This window comes from Calonectris borealis, chromosome 3 (assembly GCF_964195595.1).
Source record: "Calonectris borealis chromosome 3, bCalBor7.hap1.2, whole genome shotgun sequence".
Taxonomy (NCBI): Eukaryota; Metazoa; Chordata; class Aves; order Procellariiformes; family Procellariidae; genus Calonectris; species Calonectris borealis.
Genome location: NC_134314.1, coordinates 51,630,629 through 51,650,439, shown reverse-complemented (window position 1 = coordinate 51,650,439; position 19,811 = coordinate 51,630,629). Strand labels below are relative to the sequence as shown.

Below are 19,811 nucleotides of genomic sequence, written 5' to 3'. Positions count from 1 at the left end.
AAACAGAAGCAAATTTTAAAATACCTAAAACAGTATCTCTGCCAAAACAAACTGCCTTATTCACCCTGTCAGAAAATTTTCTGAAACTTAGGATGAACTTCCATTATTTTTTCCTCTAAATTACTGATAGTATTACTAAGTTTGCCAACCAGAACAGTTTTCATTCTCCTTGACGTTTATACCCGATTTAGTTATTGCTTATTCAAAATGCAGATTGAATTTAACCTTTACTGTTTCAGTTTTAGCAGTTGCCTTCTTCAGATTGCATGTAAGCTAACCGGTAACTGGAAAATGTTTAGTTAAGGATTTAATCCTAAATATGCACCCATGTTTTCTATACAATCAGGTACACAGAATCTCTGAGAAAAGATACTTGAGAAATAATATGCAATCAATATCTACTCTGGTATGACAGACTTTGCTAAAATCCTTTAACTTCTCTCCTAGTTTTCACTTTTTTTTCTTAAATACTTAAATAAAGTTACACTGATTAATATGAATATGAGAATGCGACAGACTTTTTTATGGATATCGTATTTCATAAAATACTTGTAAATACCTGTGTCTGCACTTACTCTGGTGTACATCTAGCATAAAGCCATGAAAATGGACTCTCTTTTTCCTTTCTACTTCTAAGTGAGAATAGAACATGTCCATCACCATTGTCTTCCCTGTGCCTTCAAATAAAAAACAAAAAAACACCCAACAGGTAGTTAATTTAAGAACAGTATGTACTGATTACAATAATGATTGTTCATTAGCTTTGAACTAATGAAACTATACTCTTCCACAGAATAAGTACAAGACCAGACTGTTTGTGAAGAACAGTTATATTTTCTGTTCAAAAACTTGGAACAACTGCGGTTTTATTTTTCTGTTTTAAAATTTTGATCGATATCGATACAGAGATGGCCCAAAGGTTGCACAAGTGGCTCCATATGCATCCAGAAAACATCCTTAGTATTTCCTTTTGAAAAGCAAGTATGTTTTCAGGCTGCATTGTTGCAATTAAAATATATAAATTCTCTCCGTGGCCCCCTCAATTACTTCTCAAATTGTTAAATTGCATTCTTAAACGTTAGTGAGCGGGTAACGCTGAAAAAAACTGCATATGGTAATATAGTACAATCCAACAGCTTCCAGGATTCAGAGTTGTATTAAATAACATCATAACGTGGAAGAAAACTAATCCTGGAAAATTCATTAAAGCAATAATGCTACATAAACATAAAGCTTTTAGACACTTCAGAATTTGCATAAACATGCATTTAGAGAAAATTCCATTGGAATTGATGCAACTGAAACTTACCAACATCTCCATAGACATAAAGACCTTTTGGAGGTTTGTTTTTTGCAAAGAGCTGTAAATCAAGAGAAAAAGAATAAATACAAACATAGGGTAAAATAAAAGCAAGCACACTATGGTAAAGTAAGAAAGTAGCTACACTTAACCACCAAAGTAGCACTAGCTAGTGAAGTGTTACCTTGAATAAATCATTAGCTCAGAATTGGTAAGCAATCTTAACGTTGTATTTGTGCGAATTCTATAAAAGAGGCCAAACACACATGCAGGGTGTGGGGGTTTTTTTTTAGATCGTTGTGAAAATATCCCCATCCCCAGTCCTAGCAGACATGCCATTTTACCAGAACAAATATAAAATGATTAAATGTTTCCCAATCCATCACCATCAAAACAAATTCTTTTCCTCATTAAGCCATTTGAACAAACAGTCCTAGGAAAAAGCATATAAAATTAAGCAGTATTGTAGTATTCATAGATATATGCACTATATACCTATTAAAGCAGCTCTGCTTAAGATATAAACCATCAGGATTTAGAAAATCAGTATCGCAACGCCAGTAAGCATTGTAGGTCCCTTTTCTCTCCACTTTGAATCTTAAATGCAGAATCATCTCTGGTTTAAACATGATTAAAATCAATGGAGTCACAGTAAAAATATGTACCTATATACAGGTGCGTGCGTGTGTATATATATATATATATATATAAAAAAAAGAGGTTATTTTCAAAGTATGCCTTTTATTAATCATTTTCTCAAGTGAGTTACGTTTACCTTGAATGAATACTGCTTAAGAATTTTTAATCTCTTAATATTACTCAGGATATATGTTATGACACCTGATGGTTTATTCTATTTTACTCAAATATATATTTTTCTGGAAAAACTTGCAATAACATCAAGACTTCCAATTTGAAACAGTTCCCCTTTCTGCCCCCCAGTATTGTGCATAGCCACTTCCAAGTATAATTCTAAAAAGAAACAGTTTCTAAAAAACTGGAAAGCTTAACAAAATTCTCATCAAATCCACGAAACTGAATTGACATCCACAAAAACACTGCAGAAGAGTATTTGGTTATTTTAAAGTGCTCCACTTTGAGTTCTATGAGCTGAGCCAAAACAGAGCAAAATTAAAATTGCAACCCTGTGGTCTCATTTGGAGCTGGGTAATTGCTAAACAACTTGAATCTAAAGCACTTTTCAAAATACAGTGCCATGTTAAAGAAACGGGGGAGTCAGTAGCAAAACACTAATTAAATATGAAAGAAAATATATGACCAAAAGGTAGACAGATAATGTCTCAGGTCTATAGTACCAGTTTATTCAGAAAATATGCAAGCATAGCTCTTATATAAGACCCACTTATAGATTTAATTTAGAGCTATATTAATAGGATAATAAAAAATTTGTATCATCAATCTGTGGCTGAACAGGGTTTCAGATGTTCTGAAACCATTCCATTAATAGACAAGGCTGCAACTATTTGCTAGTGCTTTGAAAGCACTGCAAGACAATTTAATTGACGAACATTTTTCAGTGTGTACTTTTTAAGAGCTTGCACTCATTAAAACTACCGATGCTCAAAGTTACACAGAGAAGAAAGGAGAAATGAAAAAAATCCGAATGAGAGAGACATTCGTAGGAATTTCCTTATTTTTAATTTGAGATTAACAACAGTGATTTTAACAAAAGACTATCACATTAAATTTATTACATAAAAAGGCTGTATTAATGTGATTTGCAGTTTCACAAGAAAAGACACAAAGCTAGAAAAACAAATCAATGTTTAGAGCACTGCTTTACCTGTCTTTGTAAAGGTTATGTAACCAGAGCAAGTAGTAATGCCTATATTTTTATATCATTTTTTACATTGTAAGGTGTTTATTAATTACATTTAACCATCTTGAAGTTCGTCTTTTTAGGCATATTTTATTCTCACTCCGATACTTACCATTTCTAGAAAACATGTTGCAGAAAAAGGTTTTTTTGGCTAAAAGAAACAAATATAACGGCTTGGGCTCCATAAAAGCCTAAATCAATTTCTGGTTCATTTAAAAAAATGGAATTAGTTTCTTGTGAAGACAGCAATTTTTGAGTGATACCTAATTGCTTTGAAAAAAAAAAAGGATGGATATTGTGGCAGATCCGAACTCATTTGCTGAAGCTGATAATCTCTAAAAGCAAATCAAATGCCAGAAAAACTCTTAGCCTCTTTGAGCAACTGAAGAAATTTGTAGGAAATATTTTACTTCCAAGCAAAATTGTCTTTTATATACTTCTGCCAGAAGTGACACTATTGCCACTTTTAGGATACTCACTTCCTCAATCCTATCAGGTATTGTATAACACTAAGAATTTATTTTTCTATTTTGGTTTTGGTTGGTTTTTTTTTAATATACATTTTATTAAAAAAGGTAAACTCAACCAGTAGACTTTCAATACTGAAACTCAGACATCCTACCGGTTTCAAGCTATTCTGCATGATCATAAAATGGAAATTTTTAAAAATTATTTTTAAAAATTATTCTTATGCATCTTCTGAAGCCTAGAAGTTGTGTAAGAAAAAGAGAAACTTCCACTAGGATTTCTCATAAAATCCAATCAATGCTGTTGACTCAACTTAGAACACAGCAAGTCGTCAGGGAAGACAGCAGTATGTGGAGATGAACAAAGCAGAAGACTGATCTTGGTTCTATTGAAACACACACTCCAAAAGAACAAGGAGGGGGCAGATCTAAAGCAGAAGATCCTCCAGTTACCCTAAAAAAAGGGTGGTCTTGTTTATTTCAGGGAGGGAAGAAAGAAAAGTGGCAGATGTAGGAAGACAAACTAAATGAATGAGCTGCTTCTTGCCCCTCACTTTCATATTATCCTGAGGTGTATTTGTGGTCTCAGTATAATTATGTTCAATTGGTTGACAACAAATTTGCTTTTGCAACAATGATAAGATCTAAGGATGTTAAAGCTAATATTGAAAATGTACAAAACTAAAGCTATTAAGGGACGCACAAAATTTGAGTCTGAAAGGGAGAATTTAGGAATCTTTAAACGTGTATTTTGAATGCTCACCACATCCTTTCAAATCAGGTCATCACCACAAACACACCAAATCCCTTGAGTCCTCCAAGTTTCTTAATTCCCACAACATTCTTTGCAATAACTTAAGAAAGCATAACTTAACTGCTTCACCAAATTTCATTATCATCAGGACATGCTACAGCAGGAACCTTTTTTCCTTTTATGGATCAGTTGAATTAAAGGCTTTTCTTTGACAATCATTCATATGTTAAAATATTTACAATTCCATGAGAAGACACACATTAGTGTCCCCAGATTCACAGAATTCTCTCCTCTATTATCAAAATGTTTTATATGTTTCTGTTTCAAAACTGCATGTCTTAAGCTTTGATTCTATCACATCAGATTTTTCTTTTTTGTTTAAACTTCACTTTAACCAATCAATATCCTACCTGATCTAAGGAATTATATTGGTCAAAACGTCTCCTCTATTCTGACAACTTCCTATTCTTTCTTAAATATCTTTAATTATGTGCAACGTCTTCCCACCTCCTCCCATACTCCCTGCCTCAGATACCAGAAGCAAGCAACTCATCTCCTGGGAATATTTACATACTGATTTGAGAAACTTTTAGGTGAAAATACATGTCAAAACTAAGGTGGTTAATTAAAATATGCAAAATTCAAGAGCAAAGTCTCCAAACAGCAGATTTTCTTTTAAACACTAACAAAACTGCCTCTTTCTCCCACTCTTTCAGACCTCCTTTTTGGTTGCTGTTGTAGCTGAAGACATTTTCAAGGTCTTGAATGGTGTTTACTATTGTTCATACCTCTTTTCAAAACTTGAAATAAGCTCAATTATAAGTGAGGTCAAGTCATTAGTACAGCAACTCAACAACTCTTAAGATGTCCCAATTGGTATTATTTTGAAAAGCTCTTACAGCCTTGAACTTCAATTCAGAGGATCTCAAAATATCTCAACATACAAGGCCATGCTTTCACCAAGTTAAAGATCAAAGTCAATGTTCAAATTTGAGTAATAATTCTGAAAAATGGAAGCCTACTTGGTTTGCAGCCAGACTAATTGTTTTTCCCCTCAAATTCATTCTAAGCTGATGCCCAAAAAAAGCTACATCATAAAAAACCCCCACAGTTTTATTATTATAAAGGAAATGGCTGGTGTAATGTGTCCCCCAACTACTGATTTCAGAAAGCTTTGGCCTGTGAGGTCATGCAAGTCTCTCAGCTAAACATTGAAATGCTTCTATTTTATCTGATATAAATATTTGTTCCCTAATCCTACTTTTAACATACTTTTAGTGAATAAAACTATTTAGATAAAAAGTGACAAATGAAGAACAAAACTAAAAACAAAGCAGCCCATTCTTGTAATGGTTCGGAAGTGCAAGAAGTTTCTACTTCTGGAATAACTGTTATTTTAGAAGAGGCTTCTGCAATTCTATCACAGAAGAAAACAGGCAATAAAATAAAGAATATCAGACTACAGAAGAGGCCGACAGAGAGAGGCTTCTCTCTCTCTATCTATCTCTCCCTCTCTCCCCCCTTTTCTTCACTGCAGTCTCTCAACTACATTCTCTTCAATGACAGAGCCAGGAAAAATGAGCATGCTTGAAATGCCGCGCACCACTGTGTTTTATTTCTAAAAAGCTGCCAGTAGATTCTTTTCAACACAGGAGATTTCATACTACAGGTAGGTTAATGAAGTTGCTAGAAACCTCCTGAAAAAGCAAAAAGTCAATCTACAGTGTAACTGATTAAAGTGTTTGACTTATTTCCAAAAAGTCCTTCAGTAATTTAAAATAGATCAACTTATTTCATTTACATCTATTAAAACCCATTAAGTACAAAAAGTTAGGCAAAACCAATGACAATTGTTTTATCACAAAAACAATTGTTAACGCCTATAGTATAAGGTTTATCTTATAGTTCATAGCATATTCGAAGTTCCAAAGTACCAGGAGAGTGCCAATGACCTACTCATGAATACAGGATTTACCTGCACCCTGTATCATTAGTACTTCATGGAGACGCCTTCTACTAGTTACCTGAACTCCTTCCACTCATAAGCCTACACAAATCCTATTGAACCTAGGCCAATTCCAGAGAGCAGTACTCCCCACCTCTTCTTGGCACTAAAAGCCTTTGTTCTACTCTTCAAAACTGAACCAAGCCTGCAACAGCATTCCTACCCTGAAAGTCCATCATAGAAAAACATATATTTTGCCTACTTAGAAAACTCCTTGACAGATGCAGACATATGACAAGCATACGATGCCACTGTCTACAGCTGGTACAGTGCTTGATGGCTATGATTTTACAAACTACCTATTCAAAGCTGTGACTCTTATTCTGAGGAAAATCTTCATTAAGGATGTTGATTACAACTTTGCTGAAGCAAAACCTGGCCTGCATTAGAAATTAAACCATACTTTATTTGGCTTCATTTTATATCAAAAGGAGCTCTGTTTGAATGTGACAGCGTGCTCCCCTTCCTCCCCATACCCCCCCGACCTGACCTTTTCCCATAACCGTGCTCAAGCAATAACCACCTGTGATAGATGCATCCAGCTCAAAGTGGATTTGGGGGAGACAGAGAACAACACAATAGCCAAGGGCTAATTTATGGCAATGTGTCCACCTAACCACAGTGCTGGTCAACGTCCGACTCAAGCCAAATTTGGAAGGAACTAATGTCTGCAGTCGGTATGTAAATATGACTATGAGCCAATCATCTTACCCCCACAAATAGTGGGCAGCCCAAGAGCCCTTTGAGCTCTCCTGCACAGCAGCGGGCTGCACGCCAGGATCTCCCCTTGAGTAGGGACGCCTCTCAAGGTTACTCCTCGAGGTTGAGAGATTCCTTAGTGCGTCAGATACTCGGTAAGTGAATTGGGAATAAGCGCACTGAAACTTTGTAATCTTAGCTAAGTGATAGAAAGGATTGATTGCGCATATATAATCCCTTAGACATAAACTGTTGACCGAGTCTGGGACTAAGCTTGGATCCAGCCGCACCTGGACTTCTCTAAGGGAAGGAGTTTAGAATGCAAGGGGGTCCTCTCTGAACCTCGTGACTCAACGGGAGGGTCTCCCTAACAGTTTTGTGTGACCCTGTCCTCTATGCAGTAAATAATCAAGTGTACCTTGCCATCGAATCTTGTTAAACCACTGTCGCGTTTACTATCACACTTCGTTAAAGCACTGTTTTATATCAATAAACATATTGCTGCTTCTCTCTTACGAGTGAAGTGCATCACACTTTCTCTAACAAATTGGCATAGTCGGCAGGACAGCAAGTAGTATCACCGATTATTTACGGAGGCATGGAGTGAATCCGAGTCCCAAATTCTCAGAAGAATGGGCATGTGACAATTGGCATAATTGGGAAGCCATTGAAGAGCACTTAAAGGAAACTCTGGGCCACACAAAGGACAGAAAGGGGAAGAGAGTTATCTGCAAGATGCTAAGTACCTGTTTAGAAGCTGCATATCAAGAAAGGGAGAATAAAAAAAGGAAGGAGCAGGACCTAGAGAAAGAAATAGAAGGTAGGAAGGCAACTGAGTTGTTACTGTCCTTAAAAATTGAACAGCTGCAGAAACAGTTACAGGAAGAAAAGGAGAAAAGACAAAAGTTGGGAGAAAAGGTCGAGATGATGCTTATGCAGGCTCCCCACCCGCCTGACATCATACAGATTAGGAAACTAATAGTATCCCCTGAAGATTGGGATGGAGACATCTGGGGTGATCCCGATGATAGTAAGCCAGAAGACGATCCTTTGTTCCCCACAAATCCTGCTGAATATGAAGCCAGACCCGTTGTTAAAACAGAAAGAACTGTGGGACCTCGGGGTGGTCATCTGCAACATACTACGCGAACCATCCCCTGGGATTCGTTGCAACTGACAAATTTGCAAGCGAGATACAGCAGAAAACCAGGTGAAACTGAAACGGAATACTTGTGGCGAGTATGCCTAAGTGGTGGCGACTGAATAGAATCTTGAGTGAGGACGAAGCAAATGGCTATAGGGGTCCGGGAGTTTTCTTAAATTTAGGACCTGACCCCATTCTATCACCAGCTGAGTAGCTTATTGGGCTGGAGGAATAGACACCATGGAGCAAGGTGAACCCTCCATAATCCCTATTAAAACACTAAGAGAGCTCTCTACAGCCGTCACAAAAGCCGCTTGCATACAAGCCATGCACCAACAAGGACCCCATCATGTCCCACTACCTGCTACAGTAGATTTCGCAATGTTAAAGCCACTGATTAGAGGAGCCACGGCAATTCTTAAACCCTATCTAGTTGCAAAACGGGATGAGATTAGAAGAGATACTGAATATAATAAAAAACAGGGCAATAATGCTCCTAAACAACTCCCTAAATGGGCGGAATTAATGCACGGCATTGTTAATCAAAGCCGTGAAATGCGCTGGGATGATGCATCAGCTGAAATACAAAACCTGAAGCCCCAGGGAAGAGACCACAAAGGAAGACCCGTGAAACAGGGAACAGAAACTACATCAAAGGGAAACAAATTTAAAAACCCGCAAACAGAGTCTCGAGAATGAATGAATTGTGGAGGAACGCGTTAGCCCTAGGCATTCCCAGAGCCGCGATTCGAGGTCAGCCTACCGGCATATCTTCAGAAGCATTCCAGAAACTAGGTAACAGCGAAACGAAGGAGCGTACTTCAACTCCTCCAGCACCAGTCCCCAGAAAGGGAGACAACCCCTTCCTCCCCCTTAGGGGGGAACTGCAGGGCATGAAGTCAGAAACCAAGTAGCGTCCGGAAGGCAACTCTGGCCTGTTGTCCTGAAAGCGGAGGCTTATCAGTGGGTAAGTGATGATGGCCCATACACTTTAATTCCAGTTGGTCCTCAAGGACAATTGGTGACGTTTTTAATAGATACGGGAGCACAAATTTCAATACTAACACAACAAGATGCTGAGAAGCTGGGCGTGCGATCCGCAAACAGTTAAGATGACCGGTGTGAAGGGAGCGAGTGTTGTGTGCCAGACTACCAAGGTCAATTTATGGCTCCCGGGCAAGAAGCGCTTGTCGACCACTCGCTTTGCAATTAAAGATCATCATGAAAATATTTTAGGTTTCGATGTTTTAAACAGACGAACCTGTCGCCTGTCGAATGGCAGCGTGTGGTCCTGCGGCTCACACATCGATCCCGACCCCGGTAGAAATCGGGGGGCTACAGCAGGCGCACTTCGCGCAGCCCTTGCCGTCCCCGAGTCAAAAATCACCAACATACCGCAATACCCATTTCTGCTGCCGCATGAACTAGAATTTCTGAAGTCATACCTGATTGGGAGCAACGACAGATTATCTCCAGAACCCAGTTCCCATGTAACTCACCTGTCTGGCCAGGTTGGAAACTGGGCGGGAGGTGGCGTTTGACAATTGATTATCGGCACCTGGGTGCCAATACAGCCCCGCTAACAGCTGCTGTAGCCAACATGGCAAACTTACCAGCTACTCTGCAAGCAGCTGTGCACCCATGGATGGCGGCGCTGTATGTAAAGGATATGCTCTTTAGGGTTCCCTTGAAGGAGGAGGATAAAGAGAAGTTTGCTTTCACTTGGGAGGGAATACAATATACCTTTAACAGACTCCCACAGGGGTATAAACGTTCACCCACAACTGCTCATGCTGCACTTGCTGAACTTTTACAGACAGTCTCACTCCCCCAAGAAGTGAAACTGTACCAATATATAGATGATATTCTGATTGGAGGAACTTCCCCTGAGAAGGTGGGGGAAGCAGCAGCGGCAGTATGGCAAGCACTGAATAAAGTAGAAATTGAGATTCCACCCGGAAGATGTCAGGACCAAGTAAAGAAGTAAAATTTTTTAGGTACTTGGTGGATAGCATGCAGTGCAGTGATTCCTCCAGATATCTTAAAAAAAAAAATTGAACAGCTGCAAATGCCCCAATCAAGGAAGGAGTTACAACAATTAATGGAAACTTTAGGATATTGGAGGAAGCACGTGCCTGGATTTTCTATCATTTCCCATCCATTATACTCACTGTTATAGAAAGGCAAACCCTGGGAGTGGAAATTAGAACATAAAGAGGTGGTCAAAACTCTTAAGTGAAGAGTTAAAAACATCAGTCGCTGGGACCACATTATAGCCCAATGGGGTTTCGCTGAACATGCTACTTACTGCAGCCTGTTCCAAACTGGCCAAAAAGACCTTTACTGTTTAGCCCAATCACATTTAAAGAAACAGAACAATGATACTCTGAATGGGAAAAGGGTCCTTTATCTTTAGTCCAAGCAGTTAAACAAGTTAAGAAAATACATCAGGGACAGCCTGTGCAAACTAGAGGACCATTTAATTTACTAGAAGCAATCCTAAAGGGGACTGCTCCCCCAGAAGGAGTTGCACAAAAACCCACTATCAGAAAATGGAATGCCTACCTAACAGGAGTTGCAGAAAATATGCAATTAACTGAAGGACACACTACGGTTTCCAAATTGCAGATGACCATGAACACGGACCCTTTAGCGTTACAACAACCTTTTAAACCCTCACCCATTCTGAATGCACTGCCCCTCACTGAGGGTACACCAACAGAAAACATTTGGTTTACAGATGCTTCAGCAAAAAAGATAAATGGTAAATGGCAATATAAGGCCGTTGCATTAGATATTACCACTGGCAAACAAGTAATAGAAGAAGGTGAAGGCAGTGCACAAGTAGGAGAAATAAGAGCCGTTGTTTTGGCAGCACAGAATGGAGCAAAAATCATGTATGTAGACTCTTAAGCTGTGTCGGCCAGTGCCACACAGTGGCTCTGTCAATGGGAAACCTTGAATTGGGAAATAAATAGATCGCCAGTTTGGAGAAACAAAGATTGGCAATTTTTACTAGACATAGCCTGAAAAACACCTTTCAAGATGGCATGGGTAAAAGCTCATGCTAAGGATAATCAACGAGCCACAAAGTGGAATCAAAAGGTAGATGAGATAACTAAAATTAGGAAAATCACCTTAAATCCTAAGTGGTATCGATTGGGAGAACGGTTATATCAAAACCTAGGCCACAGAGGTAAAGAAGCACTGCACTTTGCTGCACAGAGTAAAGGCTGGCCTATAAACAGAAAAACTTGTGAAACTATTCTTACAGAATGTCCACAGTGTAGATTGAAATTACAAGCAGATCATCCTGCTAAAGCACCGCCTCTACATATCAATGAAGGGAAGACTTTATGGTCTCTATGGCAAATTGATTATACCGGACCATTCAAATCCTTGGCAGGATATCAATACATCCTCATAGGAGTGGAAGTAGTCTCCAGCTTGCTTATGGTGACTAAGTGTGGGAAAGCCAATGGGCAAAATACAGTGTGAGGGCTATCATTTTGGTTCTCAAATCTACCTACTCCTGATGTTATCCAAAGTGATAATGGCTCACATTTTTCATGTAAAGAAGTGCAAGATTGGGCAAAACAAGAGGGAATTAAATGGGTGTTCCATACTACCCTCAATCAAATGGGATGGCAGAAAGAGCTAATGGCTTATTGAAAAGGAATCTCAAACCAGGAGGCTCAATGGCATACACGACTTTCCAAAGTACTCCACCAATTAAATAATCGATACGGGCCTACTGGACGCCCTGTAAACCAAGCGTTCTTTGTAAAAACTGAGCTTAGTGCTCCACCTATTAGGAAAAGAGAATATCCAATGACATTACAGCCAGGACAGCCTGTGATGGTCAATTTAACATCCATCGGTACTGTGCCTATGACTTTAAACCTCGTGACCCACTTGGCTGGGAAGCTACCGATAACAGTGGTGCAAAACATAGAATTAGTGCACAATGGATTTTTCCTTCTTTTTAACAGGGTAACCTGTTCGGACTCTCCCCACCAAAACAAGTCTCTATTTTCTCTTTCAGCACCCCGCAGGATGGCAAACTGAAATGCTGTGTTTATGTTATTATTCCAAACCCTAACAATGTTGCTCCTCTTAACCTGTGGTCAAAGAACTCTAGAGTGGCCATAGTCTCAAGCTTGTGTTAAGTACATTGGGAGTAGGGGAATGCTCTCTAGTAAGGAAGATTTAAATCTTTCCACTGTGGTCATGCATGGAACTGAAATATACTTAGAAAACGAATGGAGCTGGGATAAAGATGAAGCTGATAATAAAGTTCCCCGACTTCGGGGAACGGCAGGGAAAGAAACTAAAATAGGATGCCAGATGATCAATGGGTCTACCCATGCAAAGGCATCTCAGATTTCTGTGTACAACTTTACATGAAACCCAATAGCAAAAGATACAAAACTTGCTCCTCTGAAAGATTGGAGTGTTGGTACAATTTTACCCTTAGTACAACCTGTTTTTGTAGTCTGCCTCTGGGCTCACCATAGCGTGGGACTATCATTTAAATTTAAAATAGACATTACTGAGCCTAGGACAACAACATTCACCCCAATTGTAAAGGATAAGAAAACTCTATCCCCACAAATTTCTGAATTTGGACCTCATGTGATCAAAAATACAGGCCAACAATGACTGTTATTTAATTCATCATGGTCTACTGAACTATTGATGCAAATTAATCTCTCTACAATCAAACCGACCTGTTCACCATTCCTAAGTACGTCCTATGCAGAATGGTTAGCAAGGTTACATGGGCGAACCCTCACCTCTCCAAGACAAACAAGGAGAGATGTGACTGGTATCATAAGGACAGGATTGGGAGTCTTCAACAGTATAGATGCCAAAGTACTCGTAAATAAACTGAGCACAACAAGTGATTTAAACAAATTAGAACACCCCTTGCGATCTTCTCTGTTAGCACTGGAAACTAACCAATGGCTCTTATCTGATATGCTGCCTCAGTGGAAAAGAATTAATGAAAGGGACCACCAATTGATTGTGGATGCACTTGGTGCAGCCCAAAATAATGTTTCTCTAGCTCTTAGTTGTATCCAAGCTCAACTGTGGATGTAATCTATGCTAACAGCAATTATAAGAGAAGGTGAAGAGGGCACCTTACCACCAGGATTGGAATTCTTTTTCAAATTTAGTTGCATTATCCCAAATTACCTTTTGAATTTCAGTGGGTATTTAGTCAATTCTACTTATGACCCCATCAACAATAAGGCCATGGCTTTTGTCTTAACCAATACAATGGTTCGGTATATACCATACCATACCAATGGAACTATACTCTATCGATTAGAACACAGAGTGTAGGCCCAACGGAATGGAAACAATGGCAAACTGTTGACGTTAATGCATGCATTGTACAGGGACAACAAGGATTTATTTGTGAGAGTAATACTATCAAAGCCCAAGATATTTGTCTTGACACTGAACAAAATGTTTGTCATTTTGAAATACATCCCAATGAAACCCCTGAAACTGTATATGTATATATTGGAAAAGGATGTGTTTACATGAGAACCCTGTGATTTTATATTCATAGATAACGTTACTGTAGATACAAGCAACCACTCAAATATTTGTGTTTATAACTTTACTAAAATTACGGGATGCGATTTTAATTATTCAGCTCCTGTTATGTCCTATAAATTGTTACAATCTAACTATACACTGAGTCAAGATTTATTGCCTACACCCGTTGGAATGAATCTTGCATTGGTGAAGAAACTATTACAACACGATGACCTGTGCCAACTGTTAGAACGCATCCGAAACAACGGACACAAAACTCTAATCACCGTTCATCATTATACAGAAGAGATACACCATGTCTTGGAAAGCGTGAAGAAGGATGAAGAACACCATTGGTGGGAAACTCTTCTCGGATGGTCACCAACAGCAATGGGTGTTTTTAATTTCATGCTTCACCCAGTTGTGATTTTACTAACTCTAACATTAATATGTCTATTGCTTATAATCATATTGTATATAAAGGTTTGGTACATGATAAAACAAATAATCCAACTCCAACCACCCAAAACATACAAACTAATACACAGCAAATAGCAATACTTCACTACCTACTTGCCGTGGATCTGTAAGCGCATAAATTATCAATGTACTATTTATGGCACGGACCATAATATGGTGACCGTACCACCACTCTGTGAGAATAAAATGAATTGACTATAGTCACGGGGTGGAGTGTGACGGTGTGCTCCCCCTGTCGCCGACGTGACCTTTTCCCATAACCGTGCTCAAGCAATAACCACCTGTGGCGATCGTGATGGATATGTCTGGTTGTGATGGATGCATCCAGCTCAAAGTGGATTTGGGGGAGACAGAGAAAACACAATAGCCAAGGGCTAATTTATGGCAATGTGTCCACCTAACCACAGTGCTGGTCAACGTCCGACTCAAGCCAAATTTGGAAGGAACTAATGTCTGCAGTCGGTATGTAAATATGACTATGAGCCAATCATCTTACCCCCACAAATAGTGGGCAGCCCAAGAGCCCTTTGAGCTCTCCTGCACAGCAGCGGGCTGCACGCCAGGATCTCCCCTTGAGTAGGGACGCCTCTCAAGGTTACTCCTCGAGGTTGAGAGATTCCTTAGTGCGTCAGATACTCGGTAAGTGAATTGGGAATAAGCGCACTGAAACTTTGTAACCTTAGCTAAGTGATAGAAAGGACTGATTGCGCATATATAATCCCTTAGACATAAACTGTTGACCGAGTCTGGGACTAAGCTTGGATCCAGCCGCACCTGGACTTCTCTAAGGGAAGGAGTTTAGAATGCAAGGGGGTCCTCTCTGAACCTCGTGACTCAACGGGAGGGTCTCCCTAACAGTTTTGTGTGACCCTGTCCTCTATGCAGTAAATAATCAAGTGTACCTTGCCATCGAATCTTGTTAAACCACTGTCGCGTTTACTATCACACTTCGTTAAAGCACTGTTTTATATCAATAAACATATTGCTGCTTCTCTCTTACGAGTGAAGTGCATCACTCTTTCTCCGCCATTGAACTGGCTAATAACTTCCTCAAAGATAGCAGAAGAGAAACAAAAATGTCGTGACATCTTCTTCTCCATCATGAATCATTTAATTACAAGCTAGCAGGCTTTAACAGATTTACACAAAACTCACTGCTCTCTTCCTTTCTGGGGTTTTGATGTATGGCACGGCACCATAGTGCTCAACCTCGTTATCAGTTGTCTTAAGATTTCCACAGAGATATCAAGCTGTAGAAGAAAAAACTCAAACTGCAACAACACTTATCCCAATAGCAAGTAGTTCTACAGCGGCTTCGCACCAACTGTGGCATTAGTTCCCAGATATCAGTGAGCCATGCAACAATTTTAAAAATCTGGTTGAAAATTAAAGCATGGAATTGAAGCTATGTTAAATGAAAGAGGGGGTGCTTTAAAGGAACTAGCAAAAACCACATTCTCAACCTAAAAAATGGCATTTGACTTTTTGCTTTTAAGAAAGTGTCAGTCAGGCTGGCTTTACTGCAATTAGCGCTGTTACACAGGGACAAAGTAGCATCACAATTTCCTAAATAGAATAAGATTAGTATTTGTTCTCTGCAATAGAGACTTTCTTCCCTATTCATGCTTCCCAATCAAAGAAACAGTAAACAACAAACCCACATAATGCTTGATGTACAAAGCCATTACAAGACACCTGCTCTAACAACTATAATGATTCACGGCACTTCAGTTAACACAAGTCAGCTCTCAAAACTATTCTCAAAAGCAGCACTTTTAGAACAGAATATCCAAATGTCCAAAACAGTTTACCAGAAAAGATCAAAATGCTCTAGCCTACTGATCCTCAGGTTTGACAGTAAGACAACGCCTTCATCATAACATTTTTTCTAAAGAATGAAAATGAATAAAAGTCTGACAGTATGTCCAAAAGATAATGTAGGAGCAAGCCAGATAACTGGCTTCCTTTTGAATTACTTCCTCTTTTACAGTTCAGGTACGGTGTCTAAAGACAATTTTGAGATAGGCAATTTAAAAGATTATGAGCCCAACACTGAAGCTTAAAAAGAAGCCCAGACAAACGAAAAAGGAAAAAAAAACAACAACTTTTCACATCAAGCATCCTTAGGATAGAAAAATCTGGCCTGCTAGATTACACTTACAGAAGTAGTTTGGCAAGCCAAATCCAGCTTGATCTCCTTACACTTATGCAAAAATAGTTCTCATTCAGGCACACTGCTATATTGCTTTGGATAACAAAGATAAGCAATAACCATTTTTGAAAGAGGAAATTTCTATTTTTTATTTGGTACTTGCCTAAATTGAATCAGGAGGCTGGTTTAGACTCAAGAGTTAGCCTACAAAGGCATCAAGACAACATGGATCCACAGGCACACACCCGCATACAGTATAAATGAGTGTTTTAAAATACCATAAACATACAGTTTTCAGACTACATCTATCATTTTTACACTGCTTTTATGTTTCTAATAATTTTAATTAAAGAAATCCCAAAAGTAAAAAGGTAAGTAACATGATGAGCTGACCTACCAGCCAGTGCAGGCAAAAACATACCTCAAACCATTGTTTTGCTCCAATTCCCACATCAGAATTAGAATCATTGAATGATTTAGGTTGGCAGGGACTTCAGGGGATCATACGGCCAAATGCCCTGCGTAGAGCTGGGTCATAAGAATATCTCAAGTTGGAAGGGACCCATAAGGATGATCGGGTCAACTGCTTCCAGAACAGAACTTCCAAAGACACACTCATTGCCCTCTAGGAGCAGTCTTGCCTTAGCACTTTGCTTTTTCTACTTCACTATTCTTGTGTTTTTCCTTCCAGGGTGCCTGACTTTTGCTCCATGGAATTATTTCCCATTTGGATTTCTTCTCACTGTATCTCAATAAAAAAAGAGCTCATTCCTAGGTGTTTAGTCTGCTTCCTTTCATCAGGAGGCAGGAAGACATTTATGGTATTTCCAGTCAAGCATATGACTAGCAAATACATGATCTCCAGCTACATATACTATATACACAGGATGTTGGAGGCAGTCTGATAGGCAAGCATGTGTCCCAATGCTCTGCACCCTGCTATACTTGCCTATTTGAAACAGGCACATTTACAGGTATAACACAGGCCATTTACAGGTATAATACTTGTTCTTATACCAACATTTTCTTCTCTACTTTTTTCATGCCTTGAAGCTAATATACATCGCAAGAGCCTCAGAGTGGTAACTTGTCATTTGGTGCCTAAAGGGCATGTCATTTAGAGGCACTTGAGGCCTGTAGGACACCATTTAGGTTTGCCGTGCAAACAAAATACAGTATTTCTGCCAGGTAACAGGAGAATTTGGGGTTGTAATGGGAAGTATATGGTTAGGTAACAAGTTCAACAGAGTTAGGTATTTAGATTTATGCCCATGAGATGAGGTGTGTTGCATAAAGAATGCTCAGAATGGCTGACGTGGAGATTTATTAGAAAGGTCTGCAGCTGACGACATACACTGACTGTAAATGTGAAAGTTACTTCTGATGAAAAATAAAAACAGAAGTGGTGCAAGAGAAAAATAAAAAGAAAAACATTCAGTGGCTGGCTGGGAAGAGCAGTGACAGCTTCCAAACATCCTCCTCTTAGGGGTAAGGAGGTGTCTCTCCCATGCAGGCAAGGAAAGTGAAGATAATGATGGCAAGAAATATTCTGCCATGCTTTTTTCCCAGCACTATACTTTTACCACGAGACTCAGTCAAACGCCCTATTCTTGCTGTTTCCCCTCACCATGTTTATGACTATTTGTGCTTACTGGAGTATGTTAATCAGGTGCAAATGAAACATATTCACTGGTCATTCAGCTTCTGTGCACATCTATGATTGCCTAATATTTACCAAGCAATTAAATGTTTTATCTACTTTGCTGGGCACTATGTTTGGTTTTCTGGGATACAAACTCAAATCTACACAACAAGAGGCAATGAAAGCTGAGGGGGATTCTCACACCAGTTCTAGTTGCTTCCCATGAGAACCTGCTATAACAATGCTATCAAGATTTGCAGGTGCAAGGCCACAAGAGCAACAAGCTGAGAATAACAGCATGAAAACAAGACATGAAAAATACTGCCACAGAGGCTCTGGAAAACACTACATCAACAGCTTCAGGGAAAAGTTAGAGAGTTGCAACAGCAGGCTATTAGCATCCCTAATCCTAAGGCTCTATGGTTACTAAGGCGCTGTGCAACAGGGATATGTCTGAATTTTAGTACTTTGAAAAGGAGCTGTGATGCCCCCAAAAAACACAATTGGGGTGCAGATCACACCTCTTCCTTCTTTCCTTACCTCACCTAACAACACTGGAAAGAATGGATGTTTTTTTAAAATGTCTGATCTATATTATAATGTTTTGCAAAGCTAAATTATTTAGACTCTGCTGGCTAATTTCACTTATATTCATGGAAGATCTGTTAGAACACAAAACATCAGTGTTCAGTATATGTAACCCAAACACATGTGTTATACCAGTGCTTGAGAATTAAAACCTAGTCTAGGCCCCTCTCTCCTATAGCCAAATGACATTTTTTGGAAAGGCAGACGGTGGACATAACAGAAATCGTACCAGAGTTTCTTACAGAATTATTTCAATAATATTTAATTTGGTTAGTTCTAGAGTGCCACTGGAATTTTACAAATCAAAAAAGAAAGGACAGAGATCCAAACACAAACAATGATCTACCTGTAAAGACTCAGCTGCAAAAATAAGACTCATGTTAAGACAGAAATGTATGTATTTTAAGCACATTCTTACGAGCAAATATAAACGCAAAAAAAAAAAGTTATTATAAACCTCACCTTTGAGAAAAGATTTTTTGAACTGATGCTGTAGCCTTTAAGGCTCTCATGCAATTTCTGCAGGTGCTGCACAACTCTTCTTTGTTTCTCATCATTCCTCAGCTCTTCTTGCTTAATCAGAAAGTCATAATGTTCTAAAGGTCCATTGCAAGCCAATAAGGCTTTGGCGTTAGCATCGGTAGGAGTACCAGGGACTGCCTTCTCATCTGCCTGAGCTGTGTATGCTATAAAACGAAAAGTAGATTAATAGAGAAGTTTTGAAAAGCATCCTCTTATATTCATAAACAACACATATTCTTACAGTTTACACAAAGACGAATATACATTACTTACCTATACAACCACTAGAGTACGTTACCCCTTCATTTTTCATTAAAAAAATGAAAAAACTTCTAACTTTACTACTAAACACCTCTAGTAGTATGTTTTAACATTTATTTTTATTATTAACAAGAACAGACACTAAAAAGGCCAGCTGGAGAGTGGTTAGATTTGGATGAGCTGTTGCAAGGGAAGTTTTGACCTTTTTTTTTTTTTTTTTTGCAAATTGGGGAAAAACTATTTCAAAATTCCAAAGTGCATTTCTCTGAATAGATTAATCCTTTAGAGAGAGGTGGGCTAGACAGAAAGAATTTAAAATCCAGCAAACAGGAGACCAAAACAGGAGTTGTGTAAGCAAATGGAAAGAGTCAAAGACCACACTAAGCAAGGCAGTAGCTGCGAAGCCC

The 19,811-nt window shown here is 38.9% G+C and overlaps 1 protein-coding gene and 1 pseudogene across 1 annotated transcript in view; one reads left to right on the top strand and one right to left on the bottom strand.

Moving 5' to 3' along the window:
- AFG1L (AFG1 like ATPase) overlaps window positions 1-19,811 on the bottom strand; it is a 78,035-nt gene that overhangs the window by 50,391 nt on the left and 7,833 nt on the right. Inside the window, exons 2-4 of the mRNA XM_075145625.1 lie at window positions 19,084-19,307; window positions 1,310-1,361; window positions 576-677 (exon numbers count right to left, since the gene is read on the bottom strand). Of these exons, the coding sequence (XP_075001726.1) occupies window positions 576-677; window positions 1,310-1,361; window positions 19,084-19,307 (378 nt within the window). The remainder of the gene's footprint in view (window positions 1-575; window positions 678-1,309; window positions 1,362-19,083; window positions 19,308-19,811) is intronic.
- LOC142079919 (uncharacterized) lies at window positions 12,908-14,314 on the top strand (annotated as a pseudogene).